The 26,147-nt window shown below is 42.4% G+C and overlaps 1 protein-coding gene across 2 annotated transcripts in view; it reads left to right on the top strand.

Moving 5' to 3' along the window:
* LOC137874367 (spectrin beta chain, non-erythrocytic 4) overlaps nt 1–26,147 on the top strand; it is a 78,293-nt gene that overhangs the window by 22,442 nt on the left and 29,704 nt on the right. Inside the window, exons 14-25 of one of the 2 annotated variants that reach the window (XM_068713014.1) lie at nt 225–361; nt 967–1,116; nt 2,346–2,714; nt 2,833–3,047; nt 3,204–3,341; nt 7,824–8,064; nt 8,194–8,352; nt 9,090–9,220; nt 9,324–9,549; nt 11,246–11,448; nt 12,726–12,816; nt 18,028–18,174. In XM_068713014.1, coding sequence (XP_068569115.1) covers nt 225–361; nt 967–1,116; nt 2,346–2,714; nt 2,833–3,047; nt 3,204–3,341; nt 7,824–8,064; nt 8,194–8,352; nt 9,090–9,220; nt 9,324–9,549; nt 11,246–11,448; nt 12,726–12,816; nt 18,028–18,174 — 2,207 coding nt within the window. Of the gene's footprint in view, nt 1–224; nt 362–966; nt 1,117–2,345; nt 2,715–2,832; nt 3,048–3,203; nt 3,342–7,823; nt 8,065–8,193; nt 8,353–9,089; nt 9,221–9,323; nt 9,550–11,245; nt 11,449–12,725; nt 12,817–16,904; nt 17,471–18,027; nt 18,175–26,147 lie in introns of those variants that run through there. The other variant, XM_068713022.1, reaches the window with a different exon arrangement.

Raw genomic sequence — 26,147 nt, 5'->3', positions numbered from 1 at the left:
GTAGTAATGAAGAGGCAACAATTGTTTCTGAACTGTTCCTCAGTGTACTGAAATAGACCGGTATTGATTTCATTTTGTCCCGTGAAGATGTATTTCACCTTGAGACAACTCGATATCAGTAAGGTGATCCTCTCAGTAGTCCAGAGAACACGACCGTAATGAATGAGGTGCTGTATCCATTTTGTGATTTTCACGGTCATTAACCTCATTTCATTGTTTCCCAGGTTACCAACCGTGCGACCCACAGGTGATCTGTAACCGTGTCAACCACGTCTCTACCTGTCTGGAAGAGCTGAAACAACTGGCAGCTAAAAGGCGCGATGAGCTTGAGGAGTCGAGACAACTGTGGGCCTTCTTTCAGGTAGATAGTATAATCCCATTAGTTATGCTCATACAAACATAATTTTTAGTCAAATAAAGCTGTCCTTTTATGGACCCACCCTCTAGGTACAATCCAAAGTATCTTTTGTGCTTTGTTACATGCACCATCTCGTCTCATGTGTCAGATTTGGAATGTGTGTCTAAGCTGTCCGTCACTCACACAGTCACTAACACAGAGGTGATGAATGAGTTATCAGTGTTAGTGAGTAAGCTTTAAGAACAAACTATGAAAGTAATGAGCGTATAATGAGAATAGCAGATTTCTTTGTCCAAAGAGTCATTGTTGAATCACTAATTACATCACATCACTGATTCATTTTGGCTAATTCCCCTTCTGCCTTTTTGGGAGGCTCTCAGAAACAGACTGGGATCAGTGTTAGATGGACTTTAGGCATTACAGGGAGAACGGTTCCTTCATATAGTTTATCCTTATCTGTTTTTATTTTATTTTCTTTCAACGATGTTTTATCTTCCTTTTTTCTTTTCCCCACTCTTCTGTTTTATGTTTTTATTGATTATATCTTTTTTTTAAAGAATATTTTCTGTGTGTAAATGTTAAAATGTAGATCTTTGTTCTCCTGTTAGGAGCTGGAGGAGTCGGAGGCCTGGATCAGGGAGAAGAGCTCCATCCTGGGAGCTCAGGGTTACGGGAAGGACCTGAGCAGTGTGCTGAAGTTACTACAAAAACACAAGACCCTGGCTGGAGAACTGCTGGCTCACCGGTCGCTGCTGCAGGTGTGTATGCGTGTCTGTGTGTTTGTCCGTGTGTGCGTGAGAATGAGCGCCTGGAGTACCCACAGTACTTGGAGTTTCAGTTCTGAACTTCACGTACTTCAGTGAATTTATCCATTTATAAACTGCTTTTGAGCTCACCTCAAGTGTGTTTGTGAGAGGTATTTCTCCATAATCAGTGTATTAACTACAGTAGATAAGAGTCGACACGCATCCAGTTTGGAGAAACAGACTGCAAGACGGGGGGACGGAGGCAGCAGCAATAATTTTGCTTTACATAACACGCTGGTCTACCGTTGCCTCCATTGATTAGTTTGTTTGTGTTATTGTGTAACTTTGGTGAACTTCGTGAATGTGAAATAGTAACCCTTTTAAAAAACCAAAATCACACAATAACACAACAAAACTAACTCACTGTGTTCTGCGTGGTAAAATTACTGTTTTTGTCAAAAGAGTCTGGTCACTTTGAAGAAAGCATATATAAAGACTTATCTAAAATGGGTTTTGCTGCTGCCCCCATCCACAGTAGTACATTGCTTTGCTCACGTGCTGGTACTCCTGTCTGTTTCTCCAAACTCCATCTACTATAGGTAATATACTGACTGTAGACGAGTACCTCATGCAACCCTTCAAAAGCCACTTCAAAACATCCAAACTATCCCTTTTAACTTACTAAAATACCTAATCACCTCTGCACTTTTTTAGTACATTTTTATTCGTAGAATCTGACTGGTTCACAGTTTGAATATTGTATTTATTTCATGTTTTTTTTTTTTCTTGTTTGTGAACTCGTACGTGATGGGAAACACCACATTGCCGTTTTAATGTAATGTTGCTGGTCAGTTGGCCCTCCGTTAAGAAGCAGGATAATGTAGAAGACCAAATATAACAATGTTGACAACAGTTAAAGATCAATATGAGTAAAGCATCCAGAGATGACAATGTTCCTGCATGTGGCGGCTGGTATTTCAGATTTAGATAAAATCACATTGATTATGATGTCCATAATGTTGGATTATGTACACGTGTCAAGTGCCAGTTACTCCAAAGTCCTATTGGTATTTTGGAAAGGTTTGGTGCAATCGCACAGGGCCAGGCTTTATGCAGGTAGGATTACAAAACGTTTTGGTCCATCCAAGATATTACATATTACATTTATTTAGGTATTTTTATCAATTTGAAGAATTTGCAGTAATCGTGTTATTCCTCCATCCTATCCTATGCTCCTCCAGAACACCATGAAGCGAGGAAAGCAGATCTTAAGTGAGAAGAGCTTTGGCACGGCGGGCATCCAGGAGCGCATCATGGAGGTGAAGGGCGAGTGGAAGAGGCTGGAGGACCAGGCCGCGCAGCGTCTCGGCCACCTGCAGGAGGCGCTCAACTTTTTCCAGTTCTCCACGGAGACGGACGACTTGGTGGCGTGGCTGCAGGACGCCTACCGCCTGGTCTCCAGCGAAGACTTTGGACACGACGAGTACTCCACCCAGTCCCTTCTGAAGAAGCACCGGGGGGTCAGCGAGGCCGTTGACAAACACCGTATGCATGTGGTGGCGCTGCGCAAACACATGGTGGTGCTGCCTCTGCAGTACCGTGAACAGGAGGTGAGCGGGGAAAGGATGTGTCACTTTTTTCATGTAAAAAAGTATTTTGTGTGCCCCTCTACATCTTTTCTTTTACCATTCTTTGTCCCCTCTCCTGTCTTCTCTCCTCTCTTTGCAGGAGGTGCAGATGCGCATGGGCGAGGTGGAGCAGCTGTACACCGAGGTGGCCGAGGTGGCGGTGCTCAGACAGCAGTGGCTTCACGACGCCCTCGCCGTCTACCGCATGTTCAGCGAGGTCAACGCCTGCGAGCTGTGGATTGACGAGAAGGAGCAGTGGCTGGACAAGATGGAGATCCCAGAGAGACTGGAGGACGTGGAGATGGTGGCGCACAGGTGAAGCAGGGCAGGGGGAAGGTTTGGTCGCTGGGGCAGCAAATGGAAGCTCAGCGGGGTTGTTTAAATCAAAGAGCTCAACGTTTTTTCTCAGTGACAAAAGCTCTTAACCCACTAACTTTGTCCTGTCGTATCCCACAATGCCCTTTGTTGCAGGTTTGAGAGCCTGGACCAGGAGATGAACAGCCTGATGGGAAGGATCCTGGATGTTAACCAGATAGTTCAGCAGCTCCTGGATGGAGGTCATCCGTCCTCTACAGAGGTCAGAGGTTGTCAGGATCACCTCAACTCAAGGTACGGAAACCAAACTGACTTGTACTTCTCCTGACATTAACGCTTATTCAATAATGCTTTTCTAATGAAAGTAGCTAGCAGCGCTAGCTCAAAAATTTGCTAAGTTTAACAAGAAAGTTGGCAACACTGGCATCCCGTCCCTTCAGGCCTCCCTCTAAAGCCACACCCTCCAAATTATCATACCGAACATCAACAACAAACATGGCTATTGTTAGTACTGTCAGCTGTCAAGCTAGCAGCTTGTGACGCGCAATGAGCGCACAGAAGGCCGGTACGTAGACCAGGCTGCAATCTCCAGTTTTGAAAAGTGAAGCCAATGTGGAAATGTCTTAAACTTGCATTCTTTCTAATGGCCATCAGGGGGCGACTCCTCTGGTTGTATAGAAGTCTACGAGAAAATGACTCTACTTCTCTCTTGATTTATTACCTCAGTAAACATGAGTTTATGGTCTCAATCTCTAGTTTCAAGTCTTCTTCAATACAGCATGATGTTCATTTAGTAAATTATGTTCCATTTAGAGTCAAATAGACACTGAAGCAGGGTATGGTTTAGGGCGGTGCTACCTTGTGATTGACAGGTTGCTATCGCTACCAGAGCCGTATAAAACGTCTCTACGTCACATATCCGCAGTTCAAATATGGTCACTTCTGTTCACTGGTTGCAAAAAACAACTATGGCCATGGCCATAATCTGAGTTGGTGACGGCCGAAACGCCAAACATCGAAGCTTCAAAATGGCATTCCACTGTAACATAACATAACATCACCATAACACTTTTGCCATCAGATCAGTAATAACAGAAACTTTTATTTCAGTCATGAGCCAGTAACTACTAGTGATTGTTGATAGATGGATGTTGGATCTTAACTTCCAGAATCCATATCTAATATTTAGACGGCCTTTTTATTTCCAGTAGATCAGATGACTGTAGTGCACTTTTTGCTGGACTGGCATAGCAGGTGTATGAACAAAAACTAAAAGTTTGAACACATCACTCCTGTTTTAACTTCTCGTCAACTGGCTCCCAGTAAAACAAAGAATTGATTTAAAATACTTTTTAAATTATATTATATTTAATGGTTTATCTTTTAAACTCTTTATTTGTTGAATTGTGACCCTTTACTGTAAAGAAGAGGATACAAAAAGATAAGATAATCCCTACAACTTCACCCCACAATCATAGCTAGTATATATTTTTATTTTTATTTTTGTATCATGTTTGTTTCCTTTATACTCTTCCATCTCACATCATACAGTTTAGTGAGGGTCCAAATCTTTTGATTTCTTATCTCCATTTTATAGACTTCGTTAATTGTGTCCTTCCATTTGCTTTGTTGTGGTTTGTGTGCTCTGGTTTCAGACATTTTTGTTTGTTATCTGTTTAAGTGGCGCTACTCTAGAATTCTAAAAAAGATACCCATCGGCTTGTTGTCTGTAGTGTTCTCTAAATGCTCGGGGCCCCAAAAGGAATGTGCAGTGAAAGAAAGTCACTGTACTTATTTCCAGTTAATACTGCATTGGCATATTTTATTTTTGTTTGTCCGCAAGCTTTTAGGTTCAAAATGTGTGGTTAACGGCTTAATTAAAGTTTTATTTTAGTGATAATAATAAAAATACCATCCTATTATTTGAATACGTCTTATCTTGAATTTTTTTATCTTATATGTTTTTATATATGTAATACCTTCTAGCCATGTTTTTTTCATGCATGATCTTTGCCTATTTTTTTTTATTTGAATTGTTCAATAGACCTCTAGATAAATAGACTTGATTGATTGATGACTGAAACACTTGAAGAAGAAGTGTACCTTTTCAGGGGACTTCATACTCTCGAAAATCGTTTTGTTTGCAAAGTAATTTTTTTGCCTTATTGACGAGCGCTTTGTTTCCTGTCAGTGGCTGCCGTAGTACGAGACTGAACATCTGTGTAGAGTAAGAGTTCAGTGCCTGAAATGTAAATGTAACAGAGCATAACTTCTAACTGCTGCATAACGTCTGCTGCACCGATGTCTCTCTCTCTCTCCCTCGCACCGTTATTTACGCTGACATCCGGCCAGGTCAGCCCTGCGGCCGGAGTGGCTGTTTTATCCGTCTCAGCCACATTCACTGACCACCGTTCTGCCAGCAGAGTCCACGTTGGCCGGGTGTCTACGCGTCTTGTGACCTTGGCTCGTGGCGTTTGTCTCGGGGCGACCATCTGTGCTGCCTCAGTCAAGACGAGGCCGGCCGAGAGCAAAAGACAAAAAAATGAATAAAGCACAAATCTCGTTCACTTTCTGGTATTAGCCATTAAAATTCTGTTTCAGTTTGAGGACCATGACTGCATAATGTCTTTGCTGTGCTTTAGACATTATTGGGGTTATTGTGTGTAAATTCACAATGAAACACCAGTAACTATATTTCCCCACTATATTTCCCAATATATATATTCACCCCATAAAGCACATAGTTATGTAATGTATCTACTTCAGCATAGTCAGTTTCTTCCTTCATCTTTACATTTTATACTTTGAATATACATTTTGGGCATCTTACTACGGTATTTTTACAATATTAATATTTTTTAAATTGTATAATTAGTATTTTGTCCTCAAATCATCAACATTTATGTAAGCATACATTCATGGCTATCCTTTATTTCATATATGAATATATAAAATGAATCCTTCTGCGTGTAAAGTTTGGGTAAGCTTATCCACCACTGCTTCCCCATCACACACACCCCAACAATCAGCACCAACGCGTTGCATCTTTCAGGCGACTTTAGCAGCTCTGAGGTCAGTGTCACCGAGCTGATTTCCTGTCTGCCCGCAGAGCCATTACCTCATTACAGTCACAAGGGTCTCTGCGTGTGTGTGTGTGTGTGTGTGTGTGTGCGTGCGTGCATCGGTGCATGTGTGTGCGCGCGTGTCTTGGCTGAATAGGTTGTGTACTGAGACCTGCTGGTCTGGAGCAGAATCAGGAGAACATATTGTATGACGATATGGTGAGCAGACAGGGCCCGGGCAGAGAGCAAGCCGAATCGACCGTCTCACAGGAATCATATCAGGTCAACATGGAAATTAGTCTTTTTCTGATTCTGCAGCTTGGCTCTTCTCAAGGTCACGAATCATGTTTCCTGTTAAAGGTATTTAGCTTTTTCATAACAGAAACCAAAAAACAAGAGTTTTCATATAAGCACCAGTTCAAACAATACAAGAGATATGACTGATATTTTGACCTGGAACAATGGAGCGCTGGAATAATAAGCCTGGTAGTCTTACAGTTCATCCTTTTTCAAACCTTATTAGTGTAAGAGGCCAGGAAGAAAATAAATCCTGCCGTAACCCTCTGAACGCAAAGCAGTTTCGGGGAGTTCTGTCACATTTTCATCTCTGTTGACTCGTTATTACTGCGATATATAAGTGTGTATCTGTGGTTTAGTGGTGGAGCAGGTTCGTCCTTCAACCAGAGGATGGGCGGTTCGTTCCCCTGCTCCACTAGTCCATCTCAATGTGTCCCTGGGTAAGACACTTAACCCCCCAAATGGCTGCCATGTTTAAGTGGGTATGAATGGTTAGTTAGAGTCGTAATGGGCAGGTGGGCACCTTGCATGGTAGCCCCTGCCATCAGTGTATGAATGGGTGTGAATGGGTGAATGATGACATGTAGTGTTAAAGCACTTTGAGTGGTTGGAAGACTAGAAAAGTGCTGTACTAGTACAGTCCATTTACCATTTACCATCTACGGAAAAGGCAAAATCATGGATAGAAGTAGAGAGAAGTCAAACATATCTTTTGTTCAGTATAACACAGTTACAAAGCCATAGATCATAAAAAGTTGAATTAGAAGGCAAGTTAAATTTCTTTGATAATTTATTTTAAGAAATCTAAATCGGAAAAACAATGGAACTTATATATCCAACATTTTTCCAAGTGTTTGAGGCCCCACGTGCTCTATATACTGAAGGTTTTACATATTTACAGCCTCTCCTGTCCTCTCTGCTCTTTGTTCTGTTGAAGCTTCACAGATATTTTGTCATGTGACTGTTGGTCTCAGCAGAATCAATCAGGGCTTCCAAGTTGCGCTGAGGAGTTCAGAATTAAATGTTTTTACAGGAACCGGTTACAGCAAATGTTTTTTTTGGAGGTGCAAAATTGTAAATGAAACATGTCGAATAAAATGTTTTTGATGAAACATCACATTAGGTAAGCTTTGGAAAGATAGAAATGTGGCGATAATGTCGTTTTTTGAAGAAAACATGCTCTTCAATCCCGTCGGCGGGTTTTGGGGTTTGAAGGACTTAAACGATCCAAACTGGCTCTGTGTTCTGAAAACATTCTTATTGAAAATTGGAGGGTGAATGTACAAGCTTAAAACAAATCTTTTTTAGAATGAAAAGGAATGACATTCTAGAAGTGTAAAATGTAAAAATCTTCCCTGTCGCACATTTCTCCCTCACAGTACCACATTCTTACTCTATCCTTGTCCGTCCATACCAGGTGGAACAGCATTGTGGAGCTGGTGGAGCAGAAAAAAGATCAGCTGGACTCCATGCTACGCCTGCAGAACTACCTGCTGGAGTGTGCCGAGATCAAGTCCCAGATCCAGGACAAGAGAAAAGCCATCGACGCCACTCAGTACATGGGCAGCGACCTGGGAGGAGTAATGGCTCTGCAGAGACGCCTCTCCACCATGGAGGGAGCCCTGTCTGTCCTGGAGCCCAAACTACTGCATCTACAGGTAGGGAATTATGGGAGAAATACATTGACATATAAAGATATGGAGGTTGATATGATTTGATACGCAGGTTGCATTATGCAGCATCAAAGGCTACAATCACCACAACGCCGTCTCTGTTTGGTGATGTAGGAGGAGGCGGAGCATATGGCCACCGCCCACCCTGGTCGGGCCATGGAGGTTCTCGTGCCGTTTGATGGCATCAGCGTGGAGTGGGAGGAGCTGAAACGCACCCTGCAGGGCTGCGAGGACTCGCTGATGGTGGCCAGCAGGCTGCAGAGCTTCATACAGGTACACAGAGACAGCTTATACGTCACTCTGATCCTTCTGAATAGGGACTGACTCTGCATATTACTCCATCCCATTGATACTGCAATGTGGCTGACTTTACCAATTAAGTCACATTTTTTAAAACAAATGAGCTCAACAATGTAAAATCACGTTGTTGCTTTGAGTTAGTTATTGTTATGAGACAAAAAAACATCTCAGCACTTAGGGTTAGGGTTCCAGGAATAAGTTCATCACAGGTATGGATCAGTAACACATAAAGCTCTGGTATGTTTGAGCAATAGAAACCTTCTCTGCCTCTATAAAGGTTGAGAAACTTCCCAGAAGAGGTGCAGGAGACAATTGCATGGGAGTCTGGATTTCTAGATCCACTACAACAGACATGGAGAAATTTGCAGTGGAGAAATTTATTTTAGAAAGTCAATTTTACTAGAAACTAGCTAGCTAGTACATGCATGAACACACAAACACAACCTCACAAACAGTTGACTTCTACTGGAAATTTCAGCCTCACAGACAGAGAGTTGCAGTGGATGGGTGGATGAGATGGGATGGAATTGGCCTGGATTGATTGGATGTTTTGGATGGATTGCATTTTTACACACAGAAAACCCTTCGTATGGTGATGATGTGATGACGTATTTTAACCGATTTGTCCGTCCGTCCGCACTAACCTTTGTGCTGCAGACCAAGAATAGAATTGAGTCAATGTAAATCATGTTCCTCTCCCCGACTGTCAGGACCTGGACTCTTTCCTCACCTGGTTGGTCCAGACGCAGACGGCCGCCGCCTCAGACCAGCTTCCTAACGACCTGGAAGAGGCGGAGAAACTCATCAACAAACACGCGGCCCTGAAGGAGGAGATCGGACGGTGGGTCGCCGAGGACAATCAGAGGCTCATTCATGATTTTTTTAACATATCTTCCCTCTTTACCATGACATCATGTGTCATGGTCTCTGTCGCTTTCGTGCAGGTACGAGGAGGACTACGAGCGCCTGCAGGCCATGAACGAGCTGCTGGAGTCCGAGGAGGCTCCACTCCCTCAGGCCGCCCTACAGCAGTGGCTCCAGAAGCTCGATGTCGGCTGGAACAAACTCCTGGAGATGTGGGAGAGCCGGAGAGAAGTTCTGGTCCAGGCTCACATCTTCCACCTCTTCCTGCGAGATGTCAAACAGGCCGAATCCTTCCTCAACAACCAGGTGAGACAAGCAAACACCGAGCAGGTGGTGGGAGTTGGTCTGTCAGTCCAAAACCTCTGGTTCAAAAATGAAATATCTCAAAAGCTTTTGGATGGATTGCTCTGAAATCATCCATCGTGTCAAATTTTTTAACAGCGCGCAATATGTCCAACGCCAGGTGACGTGAAAAAGCCATCCATCGTTATGCATGACTTTACTATTTGTTTTTAAGTGGCTTTGTATGTAATTAACAATTTTTTTGCAACATTAAAGAAGTTCCGTTAAATTACGCTTGACAGCCAACTGATGCATGCAGCACGCAGTATGATGTGCTTTTATGTTGCTGTATTTACATTGCACCTATGACGTGTGAGGTTTCTCTTTTATTCAGTGTTAGTATCACGTGCATTGAGGTTTGTTTCTTCTGGAGTTGTTCCCAAAACGAGACCAGTATCGTAAATGCCTCTGATTCAACCTAAAATGCTGGATCGGGTATTGGCGAGTATGCGTGTCTATGCACCGATTCATGGATGGCTCACTTGTTGGCTACTTCCATCTTCGGCTCCGGAAAAAAACGATCTCTGCGTCTGAAATCGATGATTGAAGTCACTAAAGAGTGAGCCATCTCGCTTCTTTTTCCATATCAGTTGAGAATTGCACATGTGCAGTACTGATCGGAGAGTGTAACGTTAGACATAGTTCGCAAAATGTCCGCAATTTGTCAATATTTTACAGGAACATCTGTCAAACTACTAGACGATAAGAGAAACTTCTATGGTATTCATTCTCTGTAGGGTTTAACCTGAGAGCTAGGCCATACAAAAGTTCTAGCAATCATTTCACGTTCATACAGGGTTAATAGTATAGTGCACACACACACGCACACACACACAGCTGTGTCAGCCGATATTTAAGTTCAGGTATTGGTATCAGGATGGAAAGATTATATCAGATTATCTCTATTTTTTCTAATCTTAAATGTCACAGGCAGAGTTGCCCTCGACTGTTGTGTGTGCGCGTTTGTCTATATACGTGTCTGTCTATGTGTGTGTGTGCATGTCTGTGTGTGTGTGTGTGTGTGTGTGTGTGTGTGTGTACGTGTAAGCCTGTGTGCTGGCCGGTACGTCCCTTTTGGCTTGATAAAATATCTTTACCGGGGACCAGCTCTCCTCATTAGCCCGGGGGTTTGATTCAGAGAGAGCAGCATTTCTTCTTGAATAAATATCAAAGATGTCTGCCTCTCTGTCGTTTCTTTTACTTTTCTCTGCGTCCGGAGGCCACATAGTACATCTGTAATGATATGGTTTGTTTTAGTTGTTTTTCTTGCATTTTCTAGTATTTAGTGATTGATGGAACAAAATTAACAGTTATTTAATAAACTAATTGATTCATCATTCAGTCTAATATGTGACAGAAAATTGTGAAAAACGTACCCACACAATTGAACAAAAAAATCATGTAAAAGTGATCCTGACTAAGAATTTACAGTCACATCCGATTGGTCAAGTCTTGCCTATAGTCGAATGATCGTAAAATTATGTGGTGTTTTGTTTAATATGGAAAAGTAGTAAGAACAATAAAAGTATTTGCTGAGATAGCACTCTCATCCATTCTGTGCGCTTCAGATATTTATTTTATTTCATTGAGATCTCTTTACTTTTCTACATATCCCCTGACTTCACTCAACCACCTTACTGTTACCGTCTTCATTTTCCAGGAGTCGGCCCTTGCCCATGTGGAGCTACCCACCACCGTGGAAACGGTGGAAGCCGCCATAAAGAAACACAAGGACTTCACCACCACCATGGAGCTGAACCTGCACCGGATCAAAGCTGTGATTGAGGCTGGAGAGAGTCTGATCAGCCAGAGTAACATCTACTCGGACCGCATCAAGGAACGCATCGACACCCTCGCCAACAGGTACCACACGTTAACATAAGCAGGTTTATGAAGCGAGGACTGAAATGACTTGGATTAGACTAATTTAAGGCCAAAGATCTGAAATAGAAGACAATATCTGTTGAATATGGTATCACATTTTTATTTCATTATGAAGCATGAAAGCTATCAAAAGAGCTTCAAAACATTAAATTCCTACATTTACAATTCAGTTATAACTATATTATATATATCTTTATATGTTACAACTTATAGAGGATGTTCACTGAGTGGGAACATGTAGAAATTATGACACAAAAAATATATGCTTTCCAAAAATGTAAAATTTATTTAAAGCACAATTAAATAAAGAAATATACAGTTAGGATATAAGAGAAAAACCTTTTGTATACAGTGATGTATTATCTTAATGAATATTTAAAAAATAGAAAATATAGATCCTTAAGGAGCCAAAATATATTTTTTTCTCTTGAATAAATCTCCATTTAAGATGAAATTATGCCAAAAGTTTCAGCTTTCTTCATGCTAGTTCTGTTCAAAGTGAGCACTAACTGCAGCTCCACACACTCCACACGCTGATTTCAAAGCACAAAGAAGCCAGCAGCTGTCAGGACACAATGCAACGATAATACAAAAAAAAGAATAATAGCAGCTAAAGAATTTGAAAGGAGAGAGACCCTCAAGAATACATGAAACAAAGCACAGAGAGAAGAACACAGAGCTCGGTCTGTTTAGTCCACCACAACCGACACCTGACCATGAAATCTGTGTGATAGCTGAGGTGGTGGTGGTGTGTTTGTGTGTGTTGGGTGTGTGTTGGGTGGGGGTTGGGATGCTTTTTTTGTGTGTGTGTGCGCATGTGTCCAACAATAGCAACGTAAGGAACCATATGGTTTTTAGATTTAATTTACATGAATTATCTGGTTGGACATTATTTTTTCTCCCATGGGGACAAATAAATGAGCACAGTGCAAGGTAGTTATTTCAAAGTGTTACATTCTGTTTCTGTAGTAAACCATTTCACGATTATTACGTTAATTAAGGTGCTTTTTCTTTCATTCAAATGATAAATGCTCTTGTTTGCTGTTTGCTACAAATACAATTATTATTCCTCCATCGCCAAGCTTTTAAAATGCTTGTTTGTTTGGAATTTTAGTCAGATGACGGTCAGACAATGAGTTTGGATTGTCAAAAGATAAACAAAGATAGATACACACACGCCTAGATATGTTATAGTTCTGTCCACTTTTAGTTATTTATTATACTTGAAACTGAATTTCCCGTCCCTCACTCCTTAGGGGGAACCAGAACAGAAAACTGGCCCAGCAGTGGCTGGAGAAACTGAACGACCAGTGGGAACTTCAGAGGTTTCTTCAGGACTGTCACGAGGTAGGAGGCCAATAGACTGGTTGTAGACTGGGTGTACTGGTTGAACTCACTGGCGTGTAATTGTATTAAATTATTTCGAGAGTTTTTTCACAGGGGGAAAAAAAAGAAAACCATCTCTTTGTTCGTTTTTTTCACCATAGCCAACTTCACATTTTGGCAGCCTCTAGTGGCAGCACGAGAAATCTCTATTTTAAAAGTTTTGATCACAGTGTTTAAGATTTCTTGGCAATCACCATCCTCAAAACATGAAATACATGTGGGAATGTGAGCCAAATACACGGGGTTTGAATTAACTGTCTAAAAAGTTTTTAAGTGGAAATGTAAACAATAACATTTTACCATTTAGTCATTTATCACCAGTGTGATTTTTTTTTTAATGTTTCAGTATATGTTCAAACACTAAGTGATTTATTCTCAAAAGTTTGACATTCTCAACATTTCGTCTTTTTTCTTGAAATCTTATTTCGACTTTATTCTCAAAATTTGACTTTATTTTCGACATTTCAGCTTTATTCTTGAATGGTGCTTTGACTTTATTCTTAACATTTTGACTTTGTTCTCAATATTTCAACTTTATTCTAAGAATTTCAACTTTATGCTCAAAATTTCCACTTTCAAATTTTTTGTTCCTTATGCCTTGTCTATTCTTCCATACCAGTGTCATAATGACGTGATCTAAAAAGTTCCAACCAGCTTGTATATAGTTTGCAATGTAAACACTTGATTTATTTACTTTTTAGCAGTTTCTGGTAAGGTCTGGTAAGATCTGGTAAGGTAAATCTGATAATAAGCATTCATAACTATATAAAGTATAACCTATTTTCACTCAGAGCTACACTTTGACAGCAGAACCATACAAACTCCTTCACTGATATGCAAAACCATGTCAGCACACAGTATTTTTAGCACCACATATCCTAATTCCTTGTGTTGGAATCTTTCATTGACGTGGTCCTCACACATCATACGTGTCCTGCAGTATTTTGCTCTCTCACCCTGCGAAGTCACAGGCTTCTTTCTGAGCCAAAACCTTGTTTAGTTTCAGCAACTTTCTCTCTTTGGCTCTGTTGAATAATTCAGTAGCACATTTCCTCATCACTAATTCAAAAGAGGAAGAGTGTATCCCACTGTGTGTACATGCGTGTACGTGTATAGTTGTGTGTGTGTGTGTGTGTCAGCTATACATCTATCTGTCTGATGGTATGTGGTGTGCGTGTCTGTAGAAATACAGTATGCATGAGGAGACTTCCCCCGGCCATGCGGGGGCATGTGTGCCTGTGTGTGTGTGTGTGTGTGTGTGTGTGTGCGCTGCCGACAGTGGGCGAGTGACACTGCGTCAGTCCATAGGAACCTGAGCTCTCAGCTGCCAGGGTGTGTTCTTGTGCTCGGTCTGTGCTGCATCCTCATGTTTCCTGTCTCTCGCCGCTGCTTTCCATTCACTCGCCAACACGTTTACTCCGAGCTTCATACCATTGGATATTTTTGTTGTACACAAAACGGTCACGTCCGCAGTTTATGCTCTTTGGTCTTTGAGGTTGATTTTGCACATAAGCCTCAGGGTTCGTTTGTTCAAACTTGTGTTTTTTCAGTGGGTGTCAGAAAATCGAACTATTCCAGAAGTGATAGGTTGACCATGAGGGCAAGACGTGCTGCAGGAAGTCATCAGTGTTTATGTTGCACTAACAAGGTTCATCTTATTTTGTGGTACAGACTTTAAGAGTCAAGCTACACCAGAGTTACAGTACTTGTAATACACTCTCTGCTCTTTTAGAAACATTTCTTGGGTTTATTATGCATTTTATGCACAGGAAAACTTCTATGTTATCGGGTCGTCTGTCCTTCCGTCGAATCAAATGTCCACCTGGACCCACGGACGAACTGATCAGAATTTGGTGGTCAAAGGTCACCTCACGAAACACTTTTTTCCCCATAACTGATGAATTCATATGCTAATCATGGCAGGTGATGACATTTTGGACAGATACGAATGTAAACTGTAACTGTGAGGTGGTAATTGTAGTTATAAATGATGTATTTATGTTTGTATTTGGTTCAGTTATTTGCAGATGACACCAGCATTACACCAAGACTTGTAAACATTCACATGGGCTCTCAATTTACTTGGTAGTTGGACATTTGTGCAACTAATCGCAGAAAGTTTTTTATTTTCCCTCTTATATATACTAAAAAGTCCCTTTTCAACTTGTCTCTTCCTCTTTATCTACAGTACACCTCCATAACTGAGTTCACCTCTTCAGTACCCTTTAGTCCCGAAGAGGTGAGCTCAGTTAGAGATCATACTGTAGCTTTTCACCCAGTTTCAACTCCCGGTCTGTTTCAGGAAAAGAGCAGGTGTATGCCCAAAGGCTGCATGGTTGAACACAGTGTGTCTCTATATAGTCAATGTAAGACATGCAAAAGTCCCTTGCTACGCATTCCCCCCTTCCGTTAGCTCTGTTAGCTCTGTCAGCACTGTTGTCGTAGTTTGCACCGCTGGCTGTGAGCAGCCGGCTCACTGTCGCCATGTTGAGAGCCGTTTAGAGGCAATCAAAATGCTCTCGATCTCTGATCTTGCATCATCAATATCTATTTCTAAAATTCTTTCTTCCTACAGCATATCTGCAGTGGAGAAGCATTTGTCCTGGAATCATTCAGGCACTTAATTCAATGTTTTGTATGCTCAACGTATTTAGAAAATGCTCTACTTTATTGCAAAATAATCCTTGTGGGGTTCTAGTAGTTCTGTAAGTAATTCTTATTTTCTATTGACCCATCAAAGGTTCAGTCGATAAAATGTCAGACGTCCATAATTTTTTCCCAGAAGCCAGTGCAACGTCTTTAAATTATTTTCGTCCAACAGAACCTGAGACCGGTAGCTCAAGATGACATGATGATGAGGCCATCGATCCTCCTCTCTCCTCCCCCACATTCATCCTCATTCATTCGGTACCCTTCCCAACACACTCCTTCTCTCCTCCTCCTCTTTCCTCATTCAATTCATTTACAGTCTCAAGGGGTTCATAAGGCGGTGACCCTCCATGACCCCTGAGGTCATGGCACCTGTAGGTGTGTGTGTGTGCGTGTGAGACCCCGTGTGTTCATGCACAATCAGGAGCACACACTCCTGGTTGCCTCTGCGTGTGTGTGTGTGTGTGTGTGTGTGTGTGTGTGTGTGTGTGAATGCGTGAGGCGTCTTTAATCATGTTAGCCGGCGTGTCCTGACTCGTGCGTGATAGCTCCAGGAAGAGGAAGACAAACAGAGGACGGAAATCCAACCCTCTTGTCCTTTTAAAGAAAAGAGGAGCAGTCCATCTATCAAGCTACAAACACATCATTCAGGATGAATCCCTGCTCTGTCCAATCCTCTACTACCTGTCCGTCTCTTCCCACTATCGTCCTGCCTTTTTTCTGTCTCCTTTCCTCTGTTCAACCCTCTACTGTCTCTCTCTCTCTCTCTCTCTCTCTCTCTCTCTCTCTCTCTCTCTCTCTCTCTGTTTTCTCTCTGCTTTACCACTGCAGCAGAGTCAGGCGAGCTGGAGACGGAGAGTATGGCTGCCTGGGACTGCTGCAGAGAGGGGAAGAGAGGGACCGGTGGGGGGGGGGAGATAACACAAAAGCAGCTGTACAGGAGTCGTGAGCTTAACTTTGCGTAGACCGGGCGCGTTTCAGTCCCAAAAGCAAATCTCTTTTTGTGGTTTTTCAGTCTCTCCACACTCATCCATCCTCCTGTTTTGACACCACTTAAAGCCCCCCCCCCCCCCCCCCAAACCTCCTCCAGCCCAGCATCATCATTAGCCGTGATCGGTGAACCCTGGAGGCGCTGCCTGCATCCCCTACTCCTCACCCCCTCCTACCCCAAAAAAATATCCCAATCCCAGTCCTTCGCTCCTCCCTCTCCTCTCCTCTCCTCCTCCTCCACCCCGTCTCTCCTCCAACCAACCAGCCAGGCAGCCCGCTCGCTCCCTCGCTGAAGGTGCGAGGCAGGGGAGGGGTGCCCATGCACTGGCTCGGCTGCCTGCCATTTTATTGTGTTGGGGGAGGATGATTTTTTTTTCTTTTTCTTCTTCTCTCCTCTCAGTCCTCCTCATTCTTGCCCTCTCACTCGTCACCGGTCCGCCCCCTCCTCTCTCTCTCTCTCCTCGTTGAGCGTTCAGCGAATCCTCAACAACATAGGGAGGAGAGAGAGAGGGAGAGAGAGAGAGGGAGGGAGAAAGGGGGGGGGAGCGCAGCCTCAGTTTGATGTCTCCAGTCTGTCTCCTCAGCCTCCAGTATTGTTGTTATTTACCCTCCCGCTTGGCAATTTCCTCTCCGCACACCTTTTCGCGCAGCCGTCTCGTGCTCAGCTCTCCAGAAGACGTCTCTCTCTCTCTCTCTCTCTCTCTCTCTCTCTCTCTCTCTCTCTCCATCTGGCTCTGCGGGTGAAGAGCGTCTTTGCATGTGTGTGGCGGTAGACCGGTGAAGATGCAGACACCGACGGCTCCCTGCAGCCGCCACGATCCCACTGGCTCGTTCCCGTTAAGCGCTCCACAGCTGGGTTAGGAGAGGGGGTCGGGGGTGCAGGTGTGAGGTCGCCGGTGACGGAGAGGCGACGGCGCCGATGCTGACCTGAATATTTCGGGTGATGCGGTCAGCGCAGGCGTGAAGTGATCTCACCGTGCGTTTGTCCAGATTTGACATTAGATGTGTGTGTGTGTGTGTGTGTGTGTGTGTGTGTGTGTGTGTGGGAGGGGCTGTTTACTGTGCAGGTGTGGATCTGGTTGCTTTGTGTACATGTGAATTCTCGCCGCCATGCTTGTTGGTACACGTGTGTCTGCCTACATGTGTCTGCTGGGCGTCATTAAATATTCACTCTGTGTGTTTGACCTTGTGTTTCCCGCTGCATGTGTCGCTGGTGCGTTTATCTACAGTACACTTGACCCTGTTTATCTTTAGCTTCTACCAGTTAAAGAAGCTAATGAAAATGTACATGTGCCTATTATGATAATGTAGTGTAAGTGAGTGTGTGTTATGCAACCGAGCATACAGTATTGACACAATTTCAGCATGTACTTGTTAGTGTGTTAGCGTTTTGGTGCATTTGAATATTTTTAAAATAAGCATTAAGAGTTATTTACAGTATGTATGCTCTTCCAGTATTGACACCTCTCTCTCTCTCTCTCTCTCTCTCTCTCTCTCTCTCTCTTTTATTCTTTCCCTGCCTCTCTCGTCCAGCTGGGCGACTGGGTGTGTGAGAAGATGCTGATGGCGAAGGACAGCAGCCGAGACGAGACCCAGAAGCTTCATAAGAAATGGCTGAAGCACCAGGCCTTCATGGCCGAGTTGGCCCAGAACAAGGAATGGCTGGACAAAATTGAAAAGGTGAGTGCTGTCGGTGCCCCTGAACGACAGGGTTTTCCTGCCACGCGGATACAGTTTTGTTACTTTTTTTTCTCTTGCTTGAAAGTGGATCCCGTCGTTGAGTGAGTTTCATGCGCTTTGGCTGCTTGGAACAGGATACAATGTCTCTCTGCAATGTGGAATAATGTTTGTGTGTATTTTTTTTGATGTAGTATTTTTTTGTTTTATTGATGATAAGCAGCAGAGGATGTTGGCTACATTTCATGATCTGTGCTCTTCTCATAGTATGTTGCCTTGTTGCCTCTATTGCCTTTTTGTTGCTGCAGTATGTCTGACAAACAGACATACTGTTCCCCTCGACAAAATTAGTTACTTTGGAGTTCTTTTGATCAATTGCAATTTGTGCATCGATAATGTGGCATATTTGAAGCTCAGTGTGTTGTCATATGTTGCTTTGAACAGTCACGTTTTAAAGTGCTGGACACCAGGCCAGATGAAAAACATTTAAAGACTGTAATCATCGAGTGTTTACATTATTTTGTCTCTTTTGTTTCCAAAGAGTCTACAGTTTCAGCATTTAACTAGCTTACTGTGCTAATTGTTAGCAGATAAAGCAATGTTGATGAAGGATTGTGTTATCTGTGATTGCAGAGATGAATAGCAGCTGTCAAAAATCAGTTTGGTCACAGAAGTTTATCATTTATATTTAGCAAATGTTCCATTTTAAAGAGACAAGTGACCTCCTATGTTTCCATCACTGCTGGTACATTATCATCGAAGTTGCACAGCCTTTCATTAACTAATGTCAAATTCATTTTGAACTGTTTTACAAAAGTCCTAAGCTCTAAACTCACTTAATTAAAAGCGTAACAAAGCCAGTTGCAAAAGCAGACATGGGCTTTAAATAGAGAGGGAGGGGCGTTGTAACCTTCACCAGCGCTCTGTGTCCTGATGAGATCTGTTTCATATTAGGGAGATTCATACAGCACATCAGCCTCTTGTGTAAAGCTGCAGTTGACGCGGACGTAATCGGATTAGCCTCGTGTTTCCCCCCAGCTGCTCGCATGTCCAGGTTTCCCTGGTCTGGCTTTGGGCTGTTGGGTTCACACCTCTGGACTGACTGCTGTGACGTGAATGTGGATGTGTAAAGTCAGTGTAGAGCTGTAGTTTCGCAACCCGCTCATCAAACGTAACGACCCCCAGAAAATAAGGGTGCTCCAATCGGGAATTATGTGGCAGAGCGCAGGGTCTGTTTGAAGCCTTCTATTTATCATGTAGCAACTTTTATTTGTTTAACTATTTGTGAACGGATTGACAGCTGTTTTGTTTATTGGCAGGCAACATGTGCAACATATTCCTCTCTCTCTCTCTCTCTCTCTCTCTCTCTCTCTCTCTCTCTCTCTCTCTCTCTCTCTCTCTCTCTCATAGAGACAACTCCGCTGCAGCCATTTTAGCAGCACATAGCGAAATAGTCTTGCGTGTTTTTGATCAAGAATTGTGTGCTTACATCAGAACTCACTTTTAGGCACAAGGTAGAGGAAATAACATAAAAGATTGTACAATTCCCACATGTTCAGTCTTTGTCCTGGAGGGGTTTGCTACCATACACGACCTCCTGAGTTTTATGACAGTTGCCGGCCAGCATTCAGCCGTCTCACTGTGCATATTGTCGGTACAAAACGAGGTGATTTTTGTGATCACCCTATAGGGTGTTCAGAACTAGAAACTGAGTGGCTGCTGAGGAAGTTCTGATAGGACACATGGATGATGATGATGAACCCATATGGGCTGTTGTTGACTATCAAACCTGTGAATGCGTGATATAAGCAAATCTTGACAGTGCATCTGTTCTGAAGAATGAATTCTAATTTCTGAACTATATTTCGAGTGAAGAAACCAGATTTATTGTCAAAAAGATTAGCACTGCTGCTCCTACGTGATACATGAAATATTGCTGTACTAGGTGTGTTTCAGTCATGAAAACGCATCCTACTTTGCTACGGTGCACACAGTTGACTGTGTCGTAACGGCTCGATCCTCCGCAGTCTGGGCAGGGCTGAAACTGAACTCCCCTGGTGGGAGCAGAGTTAATGGAGCCATGGCCCAGCACTGCGTTATGTGTTCATCTGTGCACGTACGTGAAGACTTCCTATGACACGGTCCAAGCTACAGCTGAACTCCTTAGTCAGTGAATGGATCAGTTGAGGGGCAGAGAACGATGAGAACTTCTTACATTTCAGAATGTTCTGTTGTTCCTCTCCTAACATTACAGTGAACTGATTTTCTTCGGGTTTGGACTGTTGCTCAGACAAAAAATAGCTTGTTTGAATACATAACTGGGCTCAAGAATATAGCGATGGTTGATTTTTTTTGTCATTATTTCCTGATGTTTTCCAGGATAATGGAAATGTGTGTTAGTTGCAGCTCCAGTTCATACACATGTACAGGTACCTGGTTAGTTACAAAAGACGGTTAAGTAATAGTCCAGTAAAGGACTTTAATAGTCCCTAAATCAAATGCTTGCACTGCAGTGTATAGTTGTTGCTAGAGCCATGCCAAATGCATGTGTGTCCAGTGAATGTGTGCAGTGAAGATCACCAAACAGCCACCACAAGATAATGTGGTGGAATAATAGTTATAATTGTTATGAATGTATATCCATCTTAGCCCCTAAAATATCACTTTTCAAAAGAAAACGCATTCCTGTTTTTTTCCGGTGAAAACGGTCTTGTACAGTCAGAACAGAAAAGCTTAAAATAAACTAGTCAATCAAGGTATTACATCATCTCTCTGTCCTTGTCCAATCAGCCCGCTGCTCACTGTAACTTTATGGCTGATGGTTACGTACATAGTTGAACAGCGTCATACTGGACTATAATCTGCTCATTGTTTTTAACTACTGTCGCTGAGAACCCAGTCGTTTCCCTCTGTTTCTTCTTCTATAGTGGGCATTGTGAGGTAGGTGTGTGAGAGAATATGTGGGTGTGTGTGCATGTTTATAACGTGGGCATATGATGTGAGAAAAATTGGCTGATGCTTAATGATATACAGCGATGTATAATGCAGAGAGAGCGGCGCTGCAGGGCCTGAGAGCGCCGAGTTGTTTTCCATTATAGATTCATGGGTCATGTGCTGATCTGAGGGCAGATTTGGGTCACAGGAAAACGCTTACTCGAGGAAAGAGTGACACAGACAGAGGAGACCAAACGATAGCCTGTTGTTTCAAATGCAAATGTGTGGTAAAAAGATGATCATTTACAAGGCACTTCGTCGGTTTAAGTAAAAGGGATTTTGCTTGTTATTAAAACTGGTATAAATACATTATTTACACACACGTTGTAAATAATAGACATGATTACTTTGGACAACATCCAAAAAGTGGCTTTGTTCGTCTGAAATGTGGTCTGTAGAAGATTTGTGCACCTGGACCTCTAGAACTATCAAATCTGCTGCCGCTCTGATGTATAAAGGGGTCCATTGTGGTTTTTTTACGCCCATGAGCTAAGTATCAGAATGTTGCTTTGTGCATTTCTTTGTTTTCATCTTGATGAAAGTATGTAATTTGGCTTACAGTAAAAAAAACTAAAAACTGTAACATCCTACTCAACATTTGTCATATCTTACACTACTCAAACAACACAGACATCTTAAACTGCTCTCCTTTCTTTATGGATTTTTCCTATATTCCTATATTCCTACTGCAGCGAGTCCAACTGGTCTTTGCAACAAAGTAAAAGGTGTGAAGAGTGTGGAGACTGCACAATATGCGTTAAAATAAAAAACTGAATGATTCACTTATCACACAGTTAATTAATTATTTTATTAATTATTCTATTAATTATTCTATTAAACAAAGCAAACATTGACCTGAACACAAAAGGCACCAATAAAAAAAAAGAACTGTAAAAATGAAAGTGTACTCAAACAATATTGTAGATATATATATATATATATATATATATATATATATATATATATATATATATATATATATAGTGTGTATATACAGTATATATACACACAATTTTTATTTATATATATATATATATATATATATATATACATATATATATACATATATAAATAAAAATATGCCCTATTATAAAGAGCTGTTTACAGATCAAGAATTGGTTTTAGGATTATGAACATATTTAGGTTTAGGTTAGGTTTATTGAGGTGGTGGATGATATTACATTACATTACATTACATTACATTACAGTCATTTAGCCATTATACCAATGTGATCCTCACCAGACAGACGTGTCCTCTACTGGTCCCATCTCATGCTCTTCAGTAGCAGACTGTAGTCACACCAGGCCATCTAGCTCTTGGCAGATAGACTGGGTTTTGCTTCTGAAGTCGTACGTGGCTTCCATCTTCTCCCCGAAAGCCTGCTCCATGGGCGTTGCTTAGCAACTTAAACCTTTTTTGCGAGAAAACATTCATAGGATTCGGCATGTTGTCGTTGCAGTACTGATAAGGAGCTGGAGTCCTGATGTGAATATATTTGTATGACATTTTTCTAAAAACAATATTATTAATAATAAAACTTTATTAACAAACGTAACGTAACACAACATTATTGTTTTATTTTGGCTGATTGTGGTTCTGTTCACTTGTACCTGGTACTTCCTGTCCAAACACTCTGCTTCTCGTGTCCTGGTTGTGTCTCTGCTTGTGTCCTCTGAGAGTCTCCAGTCTATTTATGTAATTGAGTAAGAACCGTGAAGGAGTCTGCAAAGCACATTGTCTGTTTTTTAGGTTAGCGTCAGCGATCTGTAAGTGTGTGTGTGTGTGTGTGTGTGTGTGTGTGTGTGTGTGTGTGTGTGTGTGTGTGTGTGTGTGTGTGTGTGTGTGTGTGTGTGTGTGTGTGTATTTGCAGGGTTCCCACGTGTCCTGGAAACCTGGAAAACGGTTGCAAAAATTGTCTTGTCATTGAAAACACATGGAAAATGACCCATGTTGAAATCTTGTTTTGTCCCCAAAAAAGAGAACACTGCCATCTGGAAAGGCTAAGTTGTGTTCAGAATCAAACGGTCATCTACGGACCAGAATATTTGAAATAAGTTGCTCTTGGTTATGTTGTGTAAATGCTGTGAACACTCCCCCCAAACAAATGATGCATTTTTGTGCTGTGTCAGTTCCTGTTGTGACGTAAAGTGTCCAGCAGCAGCTGGAGCAACTCGTCTACTCTTCCTGTGCTTGCGCTGGTTGCCAGGCAACAACAGTCCAATCCCCATCTCCTCGTCTTCCCACCTCTCTTCATGCAGCTCATGTGTGAAGGTTGTTCCTCTCTCTCTCTCTCTCTCTCTCTTTCTCTCAGGCAGGGGACAAGTAACATGTCATGGTTTAACAGGAAGTGATGTCAGACACAGACGGAGAGAGCACATCTTTGGAGTTGGGATTCAGCCTACATCAGTAGGTGTTAATGTTGTGAAGTATAGAGGGCTGAATCTAATAAGCTGAGGTTTGCTGTGCTCTTAGTGTGTAATGCATTGATTCTTTGATAATGCTGCTGTTGTGTCGCTGCAGGATGACTGGGCTTCCTTAACGGGCCAGATATGAATATGATTTAATGTGGATCATATCTATAATGTGAAACTATGACAAGGGAATGAATAAATTAATGATCTGTGTGAAAACATTTGAGATAAAAAGTACTTTTTGTTGAACTATTTTTGCAAGTGTCTCAACCATTAATGGAACCAACGTTTTTGTTCTATTTACAGAGCTACAAATCAGTGTAACAGCAGTCTGCATGCTTCAGAAGCAGGCGACAACCTCTGGTTCTGCCAAGTGAAGTGGAAGTGCCTTAAAAGATGCATTTTCTCTACTGACCAGCAGGGGGCGACTCCTCTGGTTGCAAAAAGAAGTCTGATTGCATAGAAGTCTATGAGAAAATGACTACTTCTCTCTTGATTTATTCCCTCAGTAAACATTGTAAACATGAGTTTATGGTCTCACTCTCTAGTTTCAAGTCTTCTTCAATACAGCATGATGTTCATTTAGTAAATTATGGTCCATTCAGAGTCAAATAGACCATAAAGCAGAGTATGCTTTAGGGCGGGCTTACTGTGATTGATAGGTCGCTGCCACTACCAGAGCCGTATATGCCGTCTCTATGTCCCTCCTCCACATTCCAAATATGGTAACTTCCGTTCATAGGTTGCAAAACAAAAAACAACATGGCGACGGCCATAATCCAAGATGGCGACGGCGAAATCGACCCCTTCTTATATACAGTCTATGTTCAGAAGACGAGTTGCCTCGTCATTCTGTAATGCAGCTCTGCCGTGATTTAGACCAAACAGAAGCTGCTGGCTGTGACGGGCGATTTCGCCTCAGTTGCAGCAGATTGTGTTTGTTTGTGTAACGCGAGCGTGTGGGGGAGTGTGTGAGTACACACCGAACACGGCTTCCTCCCCACACAGTTGCTCTCCTGAATCCAATGGGCTTTTTTTTTTTTTTTACCAATTCCCCCCCCCCCCATCTACCTTCTCTCCCATTATGCTTGATAATTAATTGGCCTCATTAAGATTAACAACCTCTGCGGCCCTGATCCCACACTCACTCGCTCTCTCTGAGTCGCGTCACACACTCATAAAGAGATGAACAGTTTTAGGTGAACAGACTGTGAATAGGCTTGATATTTTTTATTAATAATTGAATGTAAAGTTTCCCCTCTCAAAAACAAAACAAAAGAGAGATATCTTTGCTAATTGACGTCCTTACTAATAGTGGGCAGAAGTTTGGCCTGAAGGTGACGCCATGTGATTTCCTAAATCCTTTATCCTCTGTGCTGTGGGAATTTATGGACATCTAAGCCTCTGCATTGTCAGACTTGGCTCAACTTTCAACCGCTTCAGCTTTTACGAAGCCTCGGCGGGGCTTTAAGCTGACACGCTAGCGTTAGCGGTTCCTTCAAAACACAGCTAACGTCAGTTTGAGCACATTACTGTGGGATGTCGGAGCATTACGGGGCTTTCTGACATTCTAAATATTACATGCTAAAAGTTACCATGCACATATGTTATGGTCAGTATCGTGAAATTTAGCATGTTAGCCTCATGTTAGCCTCATGTTTCCATGCCCCACTAGCGTGTATCTGAGGCTGATGGGCGGTGTTCTGTCATGAACTGGAGTTTCGGACAGCGTTGGTCATCTTTTTGCTAAATTAGTTGGCATAACCTAAATTATGCATGCACATTAGTGCCTCACTTCAGAAAGCCCTGTGTGCATTAAGTCTTGACCTGTAGCTTTTGTGCTGGCTCTGCAATCTATGAGAAAGGGTGTGCGTAAATTAGAGCGGTTGTGCAGGTTTGTGTGTGTGTGTGTGTGTGTGTGTGTGTGTGTGTGTGTGTGTGTGTGTGTGTGTGTGTGTGTGTGTGTGTGTGTGTGTGTGTGAGCGGGTCTGGAGGTACCTGTGCGTGCGGCGAGAACATCAATGGAGCAGTGATAAAACCAGCACTCTCACTCACTGAGGGCAAATGTTTAACTGAGACGGAGATCTGCCGTTGTATTTGTATGCTTGTTCGATCCATTCCAGTTTTATTTAGATGCTTTGGCAGCACTGTCCATGCAGCATTCACACCAGCAAAGCATAAAGAGCTGGACTGAACCGAGACAGAGACAGCTAAAAGTGTTCCTGTGATATAAAAGCAGATTTCAGGGCTGTAGTAGCAACCTAAGAAACAGTCTAGATGCTGAGATATGATTTAACTGATTGCATTGTAGCCATATTTTCATGGACAGTAGTATTCAAGGTGTTTGAGATTCTGCTGCAGTAGTTGACTCAGTAGTTGTGAATCGTAAACCCACCCACACGCAGCTAAAGGGTCCACTCTGCTGCTCTTTGTTCCACATTATATTCCCCATATTGTTTTACATTATATTCGGCTATTCTAGTCATATCTACAGTTAAATGGGTGCTGCTTCACTTATTGCTAAAACGGGACCGTGCAGTATTTTTCCATCCATTGAAACAAGCGAACAA

The sequence above is a fragment of the Cebidichthys violaceus genome, unplaced genomic scaffold, assembly GCF_023349555.1.
Source record: "Cebidichthys violaceus isolate CVI_PGR_0920_01 unplaced genomic scaffold, fCebVio1.0.p SCAF_1, whole genome shotgun sequence".
NCBI lineage: Eukaryota > Metazoa > Chordata > Actinopteri > Perciformes > Stichaeidae > Cebidichthys > Cebidichthys violaceus.
The sequence above is the reverse complement of the archived record's forward strand: the minus strand, read 5'-3'. Positions and strand labels throughout refer to the sequence as shown.